Source organism: Myxocyprinus asiaticus, chromosome 46 (genome assembly GCF_019703515.2).
Source record: "Myxocyprinus asiaticus isolate MX2 ecotype Aquarium Trade chromosome 46, UBuf_Myxa_2, whole genome shotgun sequence".
NCBI lineage: Eukaryota > Metazoa > Chordata > Actinopteri > Cypriniformes > Catostomidae > Myxocyprinus > Myxocyprinus asiaticus.
Window position 1 is genome coordinate 9,574,902 of NC_059389.1, and position 20,137 is coordinate 9,595,038.

Sequence of the window (20,137 nt, forward strand, 5' to 3'; positions counted from 1 at the left end):
AGAGTCAAATTATCATTGGACATTCTGTAATTTAGATAGGTGGAGTCAAATGTCCATTAGGTATTCATTTTTTTTAGGTGGGTGGAGTCAAATGATCATTGGGCATTTCGTTTTTGAGGTGGGTGGAGTCAGATGCCCATTGGGCAGTTTGTCTTTGAGGTCGATCAAGTGATTAATTTGATTTCTGAGTCATAAAGCCATAGGGCGGAGCTGAGTGATCATTTGACAATCCATTTTTAAAGTGGATGGATTCAAATGCAATCATTCATTCTTTTCATATTCAATTAGGAATTAAAAATTGGAAAAACAAAAAACAACTTATTATTTCATTATTTGTTTACAAAACCAATATAAAAAATATAAAAATAAAATAATTACTTGTTTTTCATAATTTCGTTAAAGTTAAAAATAGGAAATTGGGAAATTGGAAAAATAGCCACTGGACACTGTGCATTTTGATTAATTGATTTCACTAATATATGGCTTGAATATTTAATTTGCACATATGGGTGGACCTGAAACGCCCCTTTCTTCTGATTGGTCAACCTGCATTGTCGTCTTCTCAGTGCTGTGAGACAGAATAAACGTTCCCTGCTGTTTAATTGTTCAGCTGAATTCGTCTCAGTTAATATAAAATTGTTTACCATTTATTCTCCAAAACTCGCCACGTTTATTGCTGTCTCTCTCATCAAATAGCCAGATTTATCAGACAGCCCTACACATAAACCTGCTGTCATTGCTCCGGTTTGAAAAGGCATTATTATAAATGAGATGATGAAAATAACCATACATTCAAAAGACTATTGATGAATATGCCTACATTGTAAAGACAGGCTTAAAAATAGTTTTAGGTTCAATATTCATTGGATATTCGCCTATGGTGCGTAAGGGACTGTCTGAAAACTCCACCCACAACTAAAACGTCACTGGTGTCAGAGCAGTCATTTATTTGACTATTGATTTGCATGTTCTATCTAAAAAAAAAAACATTGTTATTTAAATAAAATAAAATAAAATAAAAAAATAATAAAACATTTCACAGGTTGTAGTAGATTGCGAAGAGATGGCTATGCATATGAATGTATAGTATTCACTGATATATATATATATAAAAAAAAAATAATCAGTCCAATAATATGAGTAGTATCAGATTAGTTAAAAAATGAATGAACTAAAATTTACCAAAATGTTATTTTCACATTTCAAAGGTTGTAGTAAGTTCCCAGTAGATAACATTTTGGTGAATTATTTATTTATTTATTTATTTATTTTAAATAATCTAATACTGTAGTCATATTATTGGATCTCACTTATTGTAGCTCAGTCTATTAACTGACAACCTACTACAACATTTGGAATATAAAAGTCTACTTTTAATGTTTTATCTTTAACTTGAATGCCAACTGAATGAGTGATTGGACACCGCCTGTGTTTAATAGTGAATGGAATTTTCAGATGGTGCTTTAAGTACGCTAAGCAATGAAAGCGCATCGGAGCGTTTTCAGTCATAATTCTGCAGCCACACCAACTGACAGTTCTGAGTGCAGTGTTTTACGTCTGTATTTCATAGTTATATACAATTTATATTTATATACCACAACATCAAACCAAGTGCGCGAAATCTTTGCAAACTTGCCGCCGGCAGAGAGCGCAAGTACGAGAAACCGAATATCCAAAAAAATATCGAACCAAAAACTAACTTTACCCTGCTCTGGGAGCTTAGGTGTGAGGGACTTGCTCATCATGAAAATTATGCTAAAGGAAGTTCATGAAAGCTTGACCAGTGAATTTAAATCAGCATTTACACAGAGCCTTCACATTTGTCCAATAATAAAAGGCACACAAATCTGCCGCATATACGACCCAGTAGGTAAAGGCCACCCATATTCCCATTCAAACATGGATGTCAGAATGATCTGAGGTTGAAATTAGTACTCTTTGCTGCCATGTAAATATTAATTTTCTTATATTAAATATTAAATGTAATAATATCTTCCAATTTATTTGTTGTTATTATTATTATTATTATTATTATCATTTATTATTTACTATTGTAGCTGTTATAATTCACTGGCATGAATGCTCATCTGTATTGGTTGCACCCTACGTTAAGTCTGTATATTCCCTGAACCGCATCTTGCTTTGTTCATTGCACTGCAATATGTAAAAATGAAAATAAACAGATTCTTTTAATACTCTTTGATGATTTCTCATTTCAAAAACGCACAACACACTGATGTCAATTTAAAACGTTTATTTAAAGCAATCAATCTATAGCTGCCTTAGACTAATTATTAGGACAAAAGGTGTCCCGACTGTAAGTCCACCATGACGCAGTACATGACTTGTAAAATCGGGACTGTCCCCGGTTTTAAAGTGACGTCTGGTCACCCTAACTGTGAATGCCATAGCTGCACTGCATGGTACCACTTATAAATGAATAAAACAAGTTGTGTGGCACAACGAAGGATAACTGTAAAAGACATTTGGCATATAGAGCGAGGGATTAATCTTAATAAATGTGTGTGTGTGTGTGTGTGTGTGTGTGTGTGTGTGTGTGTGTGGGCAGGTTTAAGTGGTTTACGAGGACTTTTTTTTAGGTTATAAACTGGTAATTACAAGGGTATTATGCTATAAATGTGGTTTATGAGGACATTTCTAGTTTCCCCATAATTCAAATCACTTAAAAACATACTAAACAATGTTTTATTGAAAATGTGAAAATGCAGAAAGTTTTTTGTGCGGGTTAGGTTTAGGGGTAGGGTTAGGGTTAGGGGATAGAATCTATAGTTTGTACAGTATAAAAATCATTATGTCTATGGAGAGTCCTCATAATGATAGCTGCACCAACATGTGTGTGTGTGTGTCGCTCTTATCAATTGCTTCACGTGGCAATGATTGTCCTAATGCTGAATCACATGAAGACGAAACCATGTCTACATTCAGTGCACATTTTACGGTTATGTGTTGGCACTGTGTCTGACTATTTGATGAGGAGAGAGATAGCTCAGCTGCAATAAATGTGGCATGTTTTGGAGAATAATTGGTAAAGAATTTAATAGTAACTGAGACAAATTCATCTGAACAATTAAACAGCAGGGAACATTTATTCTGTCTCACAGCATTGAGAAGACGACGGTGCAGGTTGACCAATCAGAAGAAAGGGGCGTTTCAGGTCCACCCATATGTGCAAATGAAATATTCAAGCCATATATTAGTGAAATCAAATAATCAAAATGCACAGTGTCCCGTGGCTATTTTTCCAATTTCCTATTTTTAACTTGAGCATTAAATCAAAATGACGAAAAACAAGTCATTATTTGTTTTTTATATTGGTTTTGTAAACAAATAATGAAATAAAAAGTCGTTTTTTGTTTTTCTGATTTTGAATGCCTAATTGAATATGAAATTAACTAATGACACACGGATTAAATGCCCATAAGGTATTCCGTTTTTTTAGTTAGGCGGAGTCACATAATAATTGGACATTCAGTTTTTTTAGGTGGGTGGAGTCAGATGTCCATTGGGCATTCTGTCTTTGAAGTCAGTCAAGTGATTATTGTGAATCATAAAGCCATTGGGTATTCCATTTTTTTAAACAGGGCAGAGTTAAGTGTTTATTATTCAAATTATCATTAGACATTTAGTTTTTGTGGAAGGCGGAGTCAAATGGCAATTCCATGTTCAGTTTTTTCAGTGCTTATGTGATAATTGGTATTTGATCTTTTCTGTTAATGAATGTTATTTCTATGATAAATATTAAACCTAAACTGTTGCATTTGAATCTTAGGTCTTGGTTGAAAGTATGTTTGCTTTGGACTACTGCAGTATGTGTCATACACTGCGGTGCACTTTGTAAAATATTGAGGCGTGTAAGAGGTGCTGTCAGTTTTTGACGAACCATAAAAGGGCACAAAATACTGTTCCACCTATCAGTTGTCATCTGAGGGGAGAGCAGAGAAGTGTTCATTAATTATTTCTGCCAAGAACAAAATGGGGCCAAAAGAAATTGAAAAGAAAGGGAAAAAAGTCATTGATGTCGTTTTCAGCCAAACTTGAGTTCGGTTCATCAAATATTCATGATCATAATATTAGGCAATGAATACATAATAACACAATGAGATGGAAATCCGAGTTAGAAATCGCGTAGTGTAAATATGGCTCATACAGACAAGAATGGTAATGGGTTTTTCTTCAAGTATGGACACTTTTGGCCGTGTGAACTTTTAGAAAATAAACACTCACACTCCAGTTTATTGGACTCACTTTATATTAGGTTTCTTTAACTACTATGTTCTTACGCATTTGATACAATGTACTTATTATGTACACGCTGCCACATTTAGGTACAGTACTTCGGGGCCCTGGGGCATACCATTCTGCTGGGCCCTACCAGTCGTTTTTACTCTATGACCATGCACTACACGGATGGCTTTCACTGTTGCGCACAGTCTCCATGTTTATATCACTGTCTCCTGCTGAACGTGTTTACTTGTGCTTCCTTCTGCAAACTTCAAAGGGGGCAAATAGGGTGGCGGATACCGTGACTGGGCTCCTGATGGATGTGCTTTCATCATGCGGATGACCTGGGTTCGATTCCCCCTTTTGTCTCTCTTTTTCCCATCCTGTTTTCTTGTCTTCACTCTTAATATTTCCTTTAATACTACTTATAATAATAAATAAAAAATTATAAAAAGGTTAATTGCCTCGCAGTGATTTGGTCACGGTGAAGGTCAGGGAGTTGTGAAGGTTTGAACTAAGTCTTATTTACACTTAGTGCAAATAGCTTCTGCCGATTCTAAACCTAACCCTACCCCAGCCCTTACCATAAACTCTAACCCTAAAACCTAACCGTGCCCATAACCTTACCCATATCTCAACCTCAATAGTAGCAAATGTGAATCATGCAGAACAGCATGTAGTTACACAATAAGTACATTGTATTGTACTGTATTTTAATGTTAAATACACTTAATATAAAGTGGGACCTTTATCTAATGTTTGTAATAACAATGTCCCAAAAAGCATATGCAATCATCATAGGAGACTTCTGACATGTTTGTCACTTTTTCCAACACAGAACCATTTCCACCGCATCTCAAATTATATATTGTGTTTAATAGTATTCTGTGGTTGAAATAACATTAAAACATTTTTTTTTTTTTTTTTTTATAAAATGGCTGACTCCTTTGTCTTGCTAAGGCTAATTGCTAGCATGTTATGTATCCTGAATACATGCGGTTAAATTATATTTTCTGTTTTTATGTTGCATAATTTCGAAAATTACAGCAAAATTTATGGGAAATGACGCACAATAAAATATTCTTACACTGTTTTTCTTTGTTTTCTTCACTCATCACATGTCTCATATGTCATATCAAGGATGCTCTACACACTGTTGTCTCCTTGTAAACCAAGTACACCGAGTACATTAACTTTTGAAAAACTTATGAAGGGCAGACTTGGTGTTGGTGGCGTTCATAATGGATATTAATATATTATTTTAAAACAATCATCGAAGTGGTTTATGTTTACTTCACTCTTTGTTTCAATCAGCATAGTTTTAAACATTTGATAATAATTATTTTTAGAATGAATTTTCATAGTTTAAGTTTGAAAGTCTGGATCTGGGACAAGAGTAATACAAAAAAATCTATACATGAAAAGGATTTGAAATGTAGCAAAAATAAACAATGCTTAAGTCAGTGGTTAAAAGTTAAATGTGACCTTGATTTAACAATGAGAAACAATATTGAAATTTTATTTAGTAACTATCTACTCCTGGGACATAAAATTGCCTAAAAGTGAAGAAACATAATGTAACTTCTAGTCAAACTCTCGAGTCATCCCATTGTAAACTCCGGTTTCTACATTGTGTTTCAGTTTTCTCTACATTTTCATTCTGTATGTTCACTTTAAACTATAGACAGTTGTAGGGAACAGCAGTTTTCTTTGTTTCCACTTAGCTGTCCCCCTGGGGTACATAGAAAGCTGTCCAGAACAACCATGTTTTGTTGTCAACAAAATACAGTAATTTCCTTGTCTCTAGACCCCTAGAATGCGGTACTTCTGTTTTGGCAATATTCCATGAAAGTCTCAGAAGATTGTGTCTCTTTTCTCTCAAACTTCAGCAAAGAGCCAAAGTTTTCCAAGACATTTTAAAAGTGGGTTGTATTAGTTATGCAAGTCATGTGGCTCTTCTGTTTCTGTTTGTGGTTCCGTTATTTTCTTATGCACCTGAAGGCATCTTAATTAAGTCTGCAATATCCTCAGAAAAGTCTGGCTGAATAAACTGTTAGGAGCCAAAAACAGCAACTTATGTCTTCCGTTTTTTTAATTTTTTCCCGCACGGCCATTATTGCCGAGCTTCAGTCTTGTAAGAGGATTTTCTCTTTTCAGTGTTTTGCTTAAATGTTGCGTGCTTTTCCTCAATTCCAGATCAAGAAAGAAAGAAAGAAAGCAATTTTCACACAAGACACCTGCGATCAGAGAGCAACAGTCGTGCTCAGCTGTTTCAAACGTGGCCTATCAATTTGCTAATGTTTGAACATTGTGTCTTATAATTGGCTTTTAGGAACTAAGTGGCGGGGAGTTGGTAGTTGGCAGGCTGCCCCCAAAAGCCACTAGGATTTTGTTGAGAGATAAAGCTCAGCTGCCGCCTTGCCCTCTAATCAACAGACTGGCTGTGTGGCTTGCTAGATAGCTGTGTCCACCAGTGACCTTTCAGTAACCTGTAAAGAAAGACACTGATATGGGAATGCCATGCAGAATGAGATGCAGTTTTTGCCGCTTTTAAAATGCAGTGCACATCAGCAGAAATGCATAAAAATGATCAAAGACGTCCATCGAGTGCATGTTTATATAAGACCAACAAGATGGGTGCAAAACGGCCCAGGATGCCTTCCAAACAGCACAACATTAAGACAGTGCAGCTGAATGAAACACAATTGGGGATCCTTTTTAGAGTTATAACTTGACATTGGAGGTGTCCTGTGTAAGTCCACTTTGGATGAATCTCCCATGACAGGCCCATTTTCTATTAAGGAGGAAGTTTTCAGTTCTGGAACTTACAGTATGTTTTTATAGTGCAATGACCTCTTATTTGTCAAATGATCAAGATTTGATCCCTCATGTCATGACCCCTTTAATTACCTTTCTTCCTTCCTTCCTTCCTTCCTCACTTTCTCACTTACTTTTCTTGCTTCCTTTCTTCTTTCTTTCTTTCTTTCCTTCCTTCCTTCCTATTTTTTCTTCCGTCCTTACTTCTTGCATTGTGGCAAATTACTTTTATAAAAGTACAAAAATGTCCTGTAGTCTCTCAGTTGATAAGAGGTAATGAAAAGCTGCATGCATAATAATTATAAAATTATTAGCACAATGTATATATATATATATATATATATATATATATATATATATATATATATATATATATATATATATATATTATCTTTAGATAATCTAAACTTTATACATATACATTATCTTCTATTCATTTCTTCCAGCAATCGTTGTTCTCTCAGTGGCGAGGATCTGAACAGACAGTGGCTGAAGCCTGACCCTAATTTCAGCCCAACGATTTACCACACCAAAGGATTCCTCTATTACCTCAACAGCATAGGCAGAACTCCACTGGTGAGTTTCCATTAAATCTCACTGCTTTGTTAATGACCCATTGAATAGTCAAGTTCCAAATATGGCTTTCTGGAAACTGCTCCATGATCTCAGAGCTTACCAGTTCCAATTCCTATTGGTTTGTTTGTGGTCACAGATTTGCACATTAGAACATTCAGTCGAAAGCAGGCCTGCAAGGAACTGCACAGTTTGCAATAAGTCATTAGTGTTGATTTCCAATGTGAGATTAACATATTTAGATGAGACGAGAGCATATCGAAAAGAGTGACACATGTAAACGTGATTATGTAGATGGGTAGTTTTTGTGATTTTTTTTTAACATTTTTATTAAGTTTGGTGATGCTATATGGGACAAAAATTACACACATAAGCTTTAAATATCGATTCAATTAAAACATAAATTAAAATAAGCATGCAATTTGAAAAAAATAATAATAATTGTAGATGTATATAAACAGTGCATTCAGAAAGTATCTCAGACCCCTTCATTTTTTTTTCTCACATTTTGTTATGTTGCAGCCTTGTGTTAAAATGCTTTAAATTCTTTTTTCTCATCAGTCTACACTCCATACCACATAATGACAAAGCAAAAACCTGATTTTTGATAACTTTGCAAATTCATAAAAAATAAAATAAAATAATGAAATATCACTTTGACATAAGTATTCAGACCCTTTGCTATGACACTTGAAATTTAGCTCAGTTGCATCCCATTTCTCTGGATCATCTTTGAGATGTTTCTGCACTTTTATTAGAGTCCACCTGTGGCAACTTCAACTGATTGGACATGATTTGGAAAGGCACACACCTGTTTATATAAGGTCTCACAGCTGAAAATGCATATCAGAGCAAAAACCAAGCCATGAGGTCAAAGGAACTGCCTGTAGAGCTCAGAGACAGGATTGTGTCGAGGAACAGATCTGGGGAAGGCTACACAAATTTTCAGCTACATTGAAGGTTCCCAAGAGCACGGTGGCCTCCATAATTCTTAAATGGAAGAAGTTTGGAACAACCTGAACTCTTCCTAGAGCTGGCCGCCCGGCCAAACTGAGCAATTGGGGGAGAAGGGCATTGGTAAGAGAGGTAACCAAGAACCCAGTGGTCACTCTGGTTGAGCTCCAGAGATCATGTGTGGAGATAGGAGAAACTTGGAGAAGGATAACCATGACGGCAACACTCCACCGATCTGGGCTTTATGGCAGGATGGCCGGACGGAAGCCTCTCCTCAGTACAAGACATATTAAAAAGCACCTAAAGTACTCTCAGACTGTGAAAAACCAGATTCTCTGGTCTGATGAAATGAAGATTTAACTGTTTGGCCTCAATTCCAAGCATCATGTCAGGAGGAAACCAGGCACCGCTCATTATCTGTACAATCCCATCCCAATGGTGAAGCACGGTGGTGGTAGCATCATGCTGAGGGGGTATATTTCAGCAGCAGGGACTGGGAGACTGGTCAGGGTTGAAGGAAAGCTGAATGCAGCAAAATAGAGAGATATCCTTAATGAAAACCTGGTCCAGAGCACTCAGGACCTCAGACTGGGCGAAGGTTCACCTTCCAACAGGACAATGACCCTAAGCAACCAAGACAACGCAAAAGTGGCTTAGGGACAACTCTGTGAATGTTCTTGAGTGGCCCAGCCAGACTTGAACCCAATTGAGCTGTCCACCGATGGTCCCCATCCAACCTGAAAGAGCTTGAGATGATCTGCAGAGAAGAATGGCAGAAAATTTCCAAATCCAGGTGTGCAAAGCTTGTCACATGATACCCAAAAAACCTGAGGTTGTAATTGCTGCCAAAGGTGCTTCAACTAAGTACTGATTTAAGGGTCTGAATACTTATGTCAGTGTGAAATTTCCATTTTTTCTTTTTAATAAATTTGCAAAGTTATCAAAATCTGGTTTTTGCTTTGTCATTTTGGGGTATGGAATGTAGATTGATGTGAAAAAAAAAAGGAATTTAAATAATTTTAGCATAAGACTGCAACATAACAAAATGTGAAAAAACAAAAAACAAAAAGAAAAACAAAGGGGTCTGAATACTTTCTGAATGCACTATATATATATATATAGTTTGCCCCTGCTTTTGAGAGGAGTGGTACTATTAAAGAGAGATCCACCAGTGTAAAAAGTTATATGATGTCATGCCTTAAATTAAATTAAATCTGTGTAATTTCTGTGCTACTAGCATCACCAAACAGATAATAAAACTATCCCTTTAACACTGGCACAAATATGTTTACACACTTACAGTAGCCATATTTACATGTCAATTATACTGTCATTCAGAATTATCACTGTGAAAATTAATCAGCATACCTGGTAAAAGCAATCTTGTCATTTCCCAAAAACCTAGAATGGAAAAGCTCGACTCATGCAGTTAATGAACAAAGACTCTCTTGTTGAGTCTTCACAAAAACCTGACATACCTACAGTAGCTATGCACTGACTCCAATTAGTGCCTACACTGTCTAAAGATGAACGTTTTATTAGAGTCAATGCGCTCTACATTGTCTAACGTTATATTCCCCATTCTGTCCTTATTGTGTATGCTTGTGTTTTATGTCATCAATTATGTTTGGCTCGGCCTAAAGTTTACAGTGTGTTCATATCATGTCGTGAAGCTAAAAAAGGCAGCCTGTGTTGCTTTGTTTCTATCTGACATTTGACTCTTTTGTCCATGCCTGTTATTTACCCACACATGTACACAAATACATCTCTCTATTTCTCTATCTCTCTTTTGAAAACTGCTGCACTATATCACATCGCCCAGGTGTTCTGCGATTACCATGGACACTCCAGGAAGAAGAATGTTTTTCTGTATGGCTGCAGTATGAAGGAAACCCTGTGGCAGTCTGGATCTCCCATTAACACAGCTTCGCTGAAAGAGGACCCAGGCTACAGGGTATGTTTACTTGCCATAGAAAAGGAACAATCACAAATGACATCTCATTACAATCTAGCTCAATTTTGCCTATCATTAGATACCTATTAAAAGTCCAAGATTTCGGTATGAACTCAAACATTTCTCATCACATTCTATGCTATTCATATTAATTTTATTGCTCAATACTCTTATTAACAATTATCTCATCTGATTCTATTTTTACTTCTCCTAAGAATTTTTCGGAGAAACCTCTGAGACAAAGTTGATTCGACACATAACTGAGAACTCCATTATATGAAAGAGCAACCTTTGAGCAATGCAGTTTTCCATGTGTAAAGATAACTCTCACAAACTGTTTATTTGTATTCAGAGCCAACAATGCATGACTTATAAAGTTTTTGTGTGTTTTATTATCTTTTTTTATCTTTGTCAATTTATAAAATGAGAAGCTTTCACTCAGTCTGTTGACATTCATTTGTCTATTTTATTGAATTCTGATTGGCACAACTGCATTCCATCTTGCCTGAAACTTCTGTTTGTGAGTTATTAAAGTTCAGTGTCCAAGAAAATTTCACTCTAATGTTCTCACTATGACGAATTTATTTAAATGCATATGTAAATCGGTTGAATCTGTGATGTGGAAAGTACTATGTCTCTAGCTACTGCCTGTCTGATGTATGCCGTCTATATTTAAGTCTCTTAAATTAAATAATATATACACAGGTGGTCAAAAGTTTGGAATAATGTACAAATTTTGCTGTTTCGGAAGGAAATTGGTACTTTAATTCACCAAAGTGGCATTCAACTGGTCACAAAGTATAGTCAGGACATTACTGATGTAAAAAAACAACACCATCACTATTTGAAAAAAGAAATTTTTGATTAAATCTAGACAGGCCCCATTTTTAGCAGTCATCAGTCCAACACCTTATCCTTGAGTAATCATGCTAAATTGCTAATTTGGTACTAGAAAATCACTTGCCAATATATCAAACACTGCTGAAAGCTATTTGGTTCGTTAAATGAAGCTTAACATTGTCTTTATGTTTGTTTTTGAGTTGCCACAGTATGCAATAGACTGGCATGTCTTAAGGTCAATATTAGGTCAAAAAAGGCAAAAAAGAAACTCAAAAAAGAGCTTTCTTTAGAAACTCATCAGTCAATCACTGTTTTGAGGAATGTCTATACAGTGCTTGAAATTGCCAAAAAACTGAAGATTTCATACAAAGGTGTACACTACAGTCTTCAAAGACAATGGACAACTGGCTCTAACAAGGACAAGGACAAGAAAGAGATGCGAAAGGCCAGATGTACGACTAAACAAAAGGATAAGTACATCAGAGACTCTAGTTTGAGAAATAGACACCTCACATGTCCTCAGCTGACAGCTTCATTGAATTCTACCCGCTCAACACCATTTTCATGTACAACAGTAAAGAGAAGACTCAGGGGTGCAGGCCTTATGGAAAGAATTGCAAAGAAAAAGCCACTTTTGAAATAGAAAAATAAAAAAAAGCGTTAGAGTGGGCAAAGAAACACAGACATTGGACAACAGATAATTGGAAAAGAGTGTTATGGATCTTAACCCCATTGAGATTTTATGGGATCAGATAGACTGTAAGGTGCGTGAGAAGTGCCGGACAAGACAGCCACATCTATGGCCAGTGCTACAGGAAGTGTGGGGTGAAATGTCACCTGAGTATCTGGACAAACTGACAGCTAGAATGCCAAGGATCTGCAAAGCTGTCATTGCTGCACATGGAGGATTTTTTTTATGAGAACTCTTTGAAGTTGTTTAAGGGTTTTTATTTATTTATTTATTTTTTTTTATTATTATTATTTTTTATTGTAATAGTAATTTTTCACATTATTAATGTCCTGACTATACATTGTGATCAGTTGAATGCCACTTTGGTGAATAAAAGTACCAATTTCATTCCATAAGAGCAAAATCTGTACATTATTCCAAACTTTTGGCTGCCAGTGTGTATATATATATATATATATATATATATATATATATATATATACAACACTGCAACTGTGGACACAAACTCTAGAATCCAATTTTTAAGTTGCTTAAAATGGTTCACTGAAATGTATTGCTGCCTATAAAGGGGTCATGACATGCCCTTTCTTTAATATTTTAATATGTTCTTTGAGTTTGAGTGTAGTGTCAGAAAAAGCGCTAAATAAATGTAACAATAATTCATTATAATATTAGTAAAATTTTTTGCACTAAAATCAATCATATATTTGTAAAACATGATCATTTTCCACCCTCATTCGGACCATCTGTCAGAAACGCGTGATTTTGGCACTGCTTCTCCTTAAGACTTCACAGTAAACGCCCACTGTTATGATTTGCTCTCTGCTCTTGACTGACCTGCTCTCTCTACTTGCCATCTCACTACTCACCAGTAATTGGCAGGCTACGGATGTTATTAGGTAAAGCAGGCATTGATGTGTTGCTGTGGAGGTGGTCAGATGCAAATGTCTACCACATTACAATGTGAAGGAAGTAGAGAACAAGTCATTTTGGCAGCTTGGTCTCAACAAAAGCTCTTTTTGCATTGAGGAGAAAGTTTTGAGTTCTGAAAAGTACAGTATGTTTTTATAGTACAATCACCTCTTATGTCAAATAATAAAGGACAATTTGATTCCTGATGTCATGACCCCTTACAGTCATTTCAAATTTGTATTTATGAGATGAGCACAAAATGATTTACTTGGGATGTTCTATGAATATAGACTTTTTGAAATGAGGGCCTGTCAATTAAAGAATCATGGCAGAAGCTAACTAATATTGATCATGATAAGTTTTGTGAATGTTGACTATCCAATTTAGTTTGTACACATTTTATGACCTATTGATTACTCTAAAGCTGTGTGACAAAACAACACTTACAACAATTCTCTGTGGCAGCAAAAGATAAAACAAATAGATTAAGCATTAATCACACACCTAATTTTCATCTTAATTGTGTTGTTGTAGTGCTAAAAAGCTTCCTGTCCTTGTTAAACATCGTAATTATGATTTCCAAAATCGTAAGTAGGTGCTTCTCAGGAAGACTTGAAGGCAGCATGTGTTCATTTCCTTTTTCATAGAGAATATACTTACATTGTTTTTACAGACTATTGCTAAGACGCTGGACCGTATAGCTCCTGCGTTCTCCTTCAACAGCTGCAACTATGTGGTGGAGAAGTCTCGGGCATCCACAGCACGAGTGGTCGTCTGGAGGGAGATTGGTGTTCTTAGAAGCTACACGATGGAAAGCACTTACAACGGCTGCAATCAAGGCATCTACAAGGTTAGCTATATGCTAGCATTCATTGTTTAGCTGATAGGCCAGTGGTTCAATTAGCCGTTTTGCTTCATTTTTACTAATAATATTTTTTTTCTTTGCTGTAGTTTGAAGTTTTTATAAAACTTTGATACAAGCTGAAACAAACAAACAAACCACAACAACAAAAAAAAAAACATCTTAAGCCAACCTAATGTGGTTTGTTGGTCTTAGCTGGTTTTAGCTGGTTTAGCTTGTCTCTAAACCTGGCAAAGCTAATCTTCAGCTGATTTAGCTGATCAGCCAACTGGTCTCCCAGCCTGACCACTGGACAGGTGCCTAAAACTCCTGAAAAACAGCAAACTAGACCAGTCTGACCTAGCTAGGAGACCAGCTGAGACCAGCATACCAACATAGACTGGTTTAACCTCGTGCAACCCCGCGTGCGTGGACGTTGTATTTTGGCTTCGCTATACACAACACATAAATTTAATTAAGAAAAACTGACTGAATACTGTTCACAAGACTCTAGACTGTCATTTAAGGGTTAAACTTTTAAAGTGCTCCTACGGAAGCAGCAACAACAAAAGTGCCTCTGGTAAGAAATGTCTTTACGTTTTTTCATTGAAACCTGTTTGGTTGTAAAGAATAGAGTGTCTAGTTTCGTTTGATATGCCGCTTTAAAAAATCAGTTCATTTTGAGCATGTCAGTGTGCTGATAAACATGATGTCCACATATGTGGAAATTGGCCCCGCATTTCCTCAAAAGTAGAAAAACATGTTAGTTATTTTGAATAACTTTCAACTCAAACACATCTGTGGGTAAGTTCACTTCATTTTAATATACATTTTGTTATCACTGTACAATACAATTCTATTTATTAACATTAGTAAATGCATTCCAATATATTTACTGTGCATTTTCACATTGAGAATAAATGCTTTCAGAGGCTTTATATGAGGTTAGGATGAAAATAAGGTGCATTTCGAACTGTTCTGAGACCAGTGCAGACAGACAGGGAGAAAGGGAGCAAGGGGACATCCCATAGCTTTCTATGCAGCTAAGTGCATTCAATCCTAAAATCTAACCAAAAGTTCAGTTTCAGGCTGCAGATGATGTTTGGAAAACTCAAAGTGTTTGGCAGACATGGGACAATGGTAATCAGTACATAGATTCAGAAATGTATAATGCTACATTTTATTTTAACATGGTTGGCAGTGATTGGATGATGATGGCAATTACATTAATAAGAATTATATATTCAGCTTTACAGAAAACCAACTGTAATGTCTGTAACATCTCAGAAACATGAAAAACCAACACTCATGGAAACATAACAATTTGATGGAAACAATATGACTTTCTATAGCTTGGTGTTATTTAAAAATTTCACAACGTAGCCTCACTGTCCACATATACATTTATAAATTTATTCATTTGGCAAATGCTTGTATCCAAACGACTTAGAAAAGAGGAATACATTATAAGCTAATCATCTTAGTGGTACGAAAAGTGCCGTATTACAAAGTTTCACTAACATCAGAATAGTAGTATCCAAGACAGATTAAAGTGCAACAAGAATTTTTTTTTTTTTTTTTTTTTGTGACTGGTTAAGTGCTCATGGAAAAGATGTGTTTTTAGCTGTTTTTTGAAGACAGTAAGTGAGTCAGCTTCACAGATGGAGTTGGGAAGGTCATTCCAGCAACGTGGTACGATGAAACCGAAAGTCCGGGAAAGTGTTTTGGTGCCTCTTTGTGTTGGTACAACAAGACGCCTTTCCTTAGCTGACCTCAGGCTTCTGGTGGGAACGTAGCTCTGCAGAAATTATTTTAGGTATGCTGGAGCAGACCCAGTGACTGTTTTGTATGCCAGCATCAGAGCCTTGAATTTGATACGTGCATCAACTGGCAAGGAGAGACAAGGAGTGGTGTAACATGCGCTCTCTTTGGTTCATTAAAGACCAGACGTGCTGCTGCATTCTGGATCATTTGCAGGGGTCTAATTGTGCATGCAGGGAGGCCTGCAATAAGAGCGTTACAGTAGTACAGTCTAGTTATGACAAGTGACTGAACAAGAAGTTGTGTGGCATGTTCAGAGATGAAGGGTCTTATCTTCCTGATATTGTAGAATGTAAATCTACATGATGGTGCCGTCTTTGTGATGTGGTCTGTGAAATTTAGTTGGTTATCGATGGTTACCCCTAGATTTCTGACCATTTTGGAAGGCATTACTGTAGTTGAACGCAGCTGCGCGGTGATGATGTGTTCAACAGCGGGGTTGGCTGGAAAGGAGCTCAATCTTGGCTGGGTTCAGTTGCAAATCAAATCAAATCAAATCACTTTTATTGTCACACAACCATATACACAAGTGCAATAATGTGTGAAATTCTTGGGTGCAGTTCCGAGCAACATAGCAGTCGTGACAGTGATGAGACATATACCAATTTACAATAAACATCAGATCTACACAACACAATTTAAAATCTAATATACACATAATTACACATAACACAATATACAAATAATAACATACAATGTACAGTATACAATACACACAATATAGAATACACATTATAAAATAAAAATAGTATATATAGTATATATAAAATATACAGTAGGTTGTATTGTACTGTATTGACATTCAGGTTGTCGGTTGATAGTATGTTGCCAGTGTGTTGTTAAGAGAGAATATAATTTATGACAGTCCGGTGTGAGATATAAGAGTAATAAAGTGCAGTGCTGATGTATTTTGATCGTGAGAGATCAAGAGTTCAAAAGTCTGATTGCTTGGGGGAAGAAGCTGTCATGTAGTCGGCTGTTGCGGGTCCTGATGCTGTGATACTGCCTGCCTGATGGTAGCAGTGAGAATAGCCCATGGCTTGGGTGACTGGAGTCTCTGATGATCCTCCAAGCTTTTTTCACACACCACCTGGTATATATGTCTTGGAGGAAGGGAAGCTCACCTCCGATGATGTGTCTGGCAGTTCGCACCACCCTTTGCAGGGTTTTGCGGTTGTGGGCAGTGCTATTGCCGTACCAGGTGGAGATGCAGCCAGACAGGATGCTCTCTACAGTGCTGGTGTATAACCGTGTGAGGATGTGGCGGTTCATTCCAAACTTCCTCAGCCATCTCAGGAAGAAGAGGCACTGATGAGCCTTCTTCACAACGGCCTCAGTGTGGACCGACCATGTGAGTTCCTCAGTGATGTGGACACCCAGGAACTTGAAGCTGCTGACTCTCTCCACTGGTGCTTGAGGGAGAGGTTGTGCTCCTGACACCAGTGTGTCAGAGTGTGCACCTCCTCTCTGTAGGCTGTTTCATCATTGTCAGTGATCAGACCTACCACCGTCGTATCATCAGCAAACTTAATGATGGCATTGGAGCTGTGTGTTGCCACACAGTCATGTGTGTACAGGAAATACAGGAGTGGGCTGAGAACACAGTGTTCCAGTGTTGAGGGTCAGTGATGAGGAGATATTGCTGCCCAACTAACCACCTGGCGTCTGCTTGACAGGAAGTCGAGGATCCAGCTGCACAGTGAGCTGTTTAAGCCAAGAGCCCAGAGTTTCTCATCAAGCTTGGAGGGCACTATGGTGTTGAATGCTGAGCTGTAGTCTATAATCAACATTCTCACATAAGTGTTCTTTTTTTCCAGGTGGGAGAGAGCAGTGTGTATTGTAGATGCAATGGCATCATCAGTGGAGCGGTTGTTGAGGTAAGCAAACTGCAATGGGTCCAGTGATGGAGGCAGCACAGAGCAGATGTAATCTCTGATTAGTCTCTCAAAGCATTTGCTGATGATGGGGGTCAGAGCAACAGGACGCCAGTCATTTAAGCAAGTGATTTTCGATTGCTTTGGAACAGGCACAATGGTGGACATTTTAAAGCATGTGGGGACTACAGACAAAGAGAGGGAAAGGTTGAAAATGTCCATAAAAACACCAGCCAGTTGGTTCGCACACGCTCTGATGACACGGCCCGGAATGCCATCTGGACCCGCGGCTTTGCGGATATTCACCCATTGGAAGGATCGGGTTACATCCGCTACAGAGACGGAGAGTGAACTAACCTCTGTAGCTTCGGCCGCGAGAGCTTATTTCCCTCAAAACGAGCATAAAAAGTATTTAGCTCATCCGGGAGAGAGGCAGCGGTGTTCACGGCGGAGTTTTTATTCCCTTTAAAGTCCGTGATGATGTTAATTCCCTGCCACATGCTTCTAGAGTTGGTGGTGTTAAACTGTCCTTCAATCTTGTTCCTGTACTGACGTTTTGATGTTCAGATTTGGCTTGTTTATGCTCCTCCGCATTCCCGGAATTAAAAGTGGAGGTCCGTGCATCAAGTGCCACGCAAACATCGCTGTTAATCCAAGGTTTCTGGTTCGGGTAGATACGTATTTTGTTTGGTCGGAACAACATCCTCTACGCACTTTCTGATAAAACACATTACGCTATCAGCGTAAAGCTCAATGTCATCATCAGAGGCGGACCGGAACATCTCCCAGTCTGCGTGATCGAAACAGTCTTGTAGCGTAGAGTCTGATTGATCCGACCAGCACTGGATCGTTCTGAGGGTGGGTGCTTCCTGTTTCAGTTTCTGCCTGTAAGCGGGCAGAAGCAGAATGGAAGAGTGGTCCGATTTGCGGATTTGTAGCCATCCCGGAAGGGAGAGTAGCAATGGTCCAAAACCCGGTCCCCTTGTGTGTTAAAACTAATGTTTTGGTGGTATCTTGGTGCGACTGATTTGAGATTGGCTTTGTTAAAGCCCCCGGTTGCAGGTGGTGTTCCTTCATCCAGGCCGAGATGTCTGCCAAACAGGCAGAGATTCGAGGAGTCACCGTGGTGTCGTTGGGCATATGAGGACAGAAATTGTTATTAAAACTATTTACTCTAGAATTTATTTATTTTTTATTTATTTATTTTTTTGCTTGTTTATTAGGTGCTACTAGTTACAAATCAAAAAGGGAAATATAAAACGCACACAGCAGTCACACGGGGGTCTCAGGAGGTTAAGCTGTTTTTTCATTATAGTAGTTTGTAGTTTTGATGAAAATGGGAGCAAATTCGCTGCAAGAACACTTGGATTCAGGTCTAACTTAAATCTGACCTTCTTTTTTGTCTCTTGATACTCTCCATCTGGTCTTCTCACCGCTTCCCTCTCCTCTAATGATGCTGTCTGAGGGACCATCCCTGCTATTCATTATCTCCTTACCTTCTCCCCATTCTATAAGTTTAATAATGATTCATTATCCTGCTTATTTAGCCACATGTGGTTTACTGAGAATTAACATTAAAAAGTTACTGCTTAAAAGATGAAGTCATTTTTTCAGTGTTAAAACACTTTCTCCTATCAAAGCTTAATATGCAAAGACAATAATAAGCAAGTTATTCATTGGTTGAGTCCCCCCAAAAATGTAAACACTGTGGCTCTGTGGTGTTATCAGCAACACTGACTCAACCAATGTCGAGAGCTTGGGGCGGTACTACCAGTTTGACTGACCAATGACATTTGTTATATTTCATTTGGTACATACAAGTTACATTTGGTGCCGCTAAAGACACAGAAATTACGCACTTTAATTACACAACTTTAAACAAACTATAATATTTCATTTAAATTAAGTTACACTTTTATGCTGCATGCCTTGTTTGGTACTCAACGATCAAATAATTGTGTTATACACACCAAACCTTGGCAATACCCCTAAACTTATTAGACAGAGTAACATTAGCAATACTGATGGATGGTATTTTGTGGAAGAAGAGTGATTATAATGCAGTGACATTTGGAAACTTTCTGGGAGGTCTGGCAGCCCTTTAATAAAGGACAGGGTGCTGAATTATTCTTGACCATAGACTGCACCCTTAAAGGTTCTGTAAGTAAGAAAAATGTTTTTGAAAAGTGCTAATGGTTGAGGAATAAGGTCTGATATGAGAATGTCAGCTCTTGAGGGAGATGTTTTATAATGTTTTAGCAAGACCTTATTCCCTGTAAGAGTGAGTCTTGTAACTCAAATAAAACAGAGACAGGATCTGTGCCAGCACAGAGATGGATATTAGGTGAGAACGGTTCTATCCTTGTTCAATAAGACAGGAAATGAGAACCTGATTAGCTAACAAGTGCAGAACATGTCAAACCCATTGATTTTCACTGTTCGGTGTCTCAAGGTCAAAGAGTCCATTTTGAACTAGGGTTGGGCGGAATGAGCTTGGTTTGAATCATTTTAAATAATGGTAACTGTATATACAGTATTGCAAGAAATCCAACCTAAAATGTTTCATATGTTACATAACCATGTAGTACTGCCTTTAATTTACAAATGAAAGGTTACAT

The 20,137-nt window shown here is 37.4% G+C and overlaps 1 protein-coding gene across 1 annotated transcript in view; it reads left to right on the forward strand.

Moving 5' to 3' along the window:
• Nucleotides 1-20,137, forward strand: part of LOC127435892 (cytosolic carboxypeptidase 4-like) — a 231,675-nt gene that overhangs the window by 162,115 nt on the left and 49,423 nt on the right. The window contains exons 20-22 of the mRNA XM_051689673.1: nucleotides 7,506-7,635; nucleotides 10,409-10,540; nucleotides 13,657-13,833. Of these exons, the coding sequence (XP_051545633.1) occupies nucleotides 7,506-7,635; nucleotides 10,409-10,540; nucleotides 13,657-13,833 (439 nt within the window). The remainder of the gene's footprint in view (nucleotides 1-7,505; nucleotides 7,636-10,408; nucleotides 10,541-13,656; nucleotides 13,834-20,137) is intronic.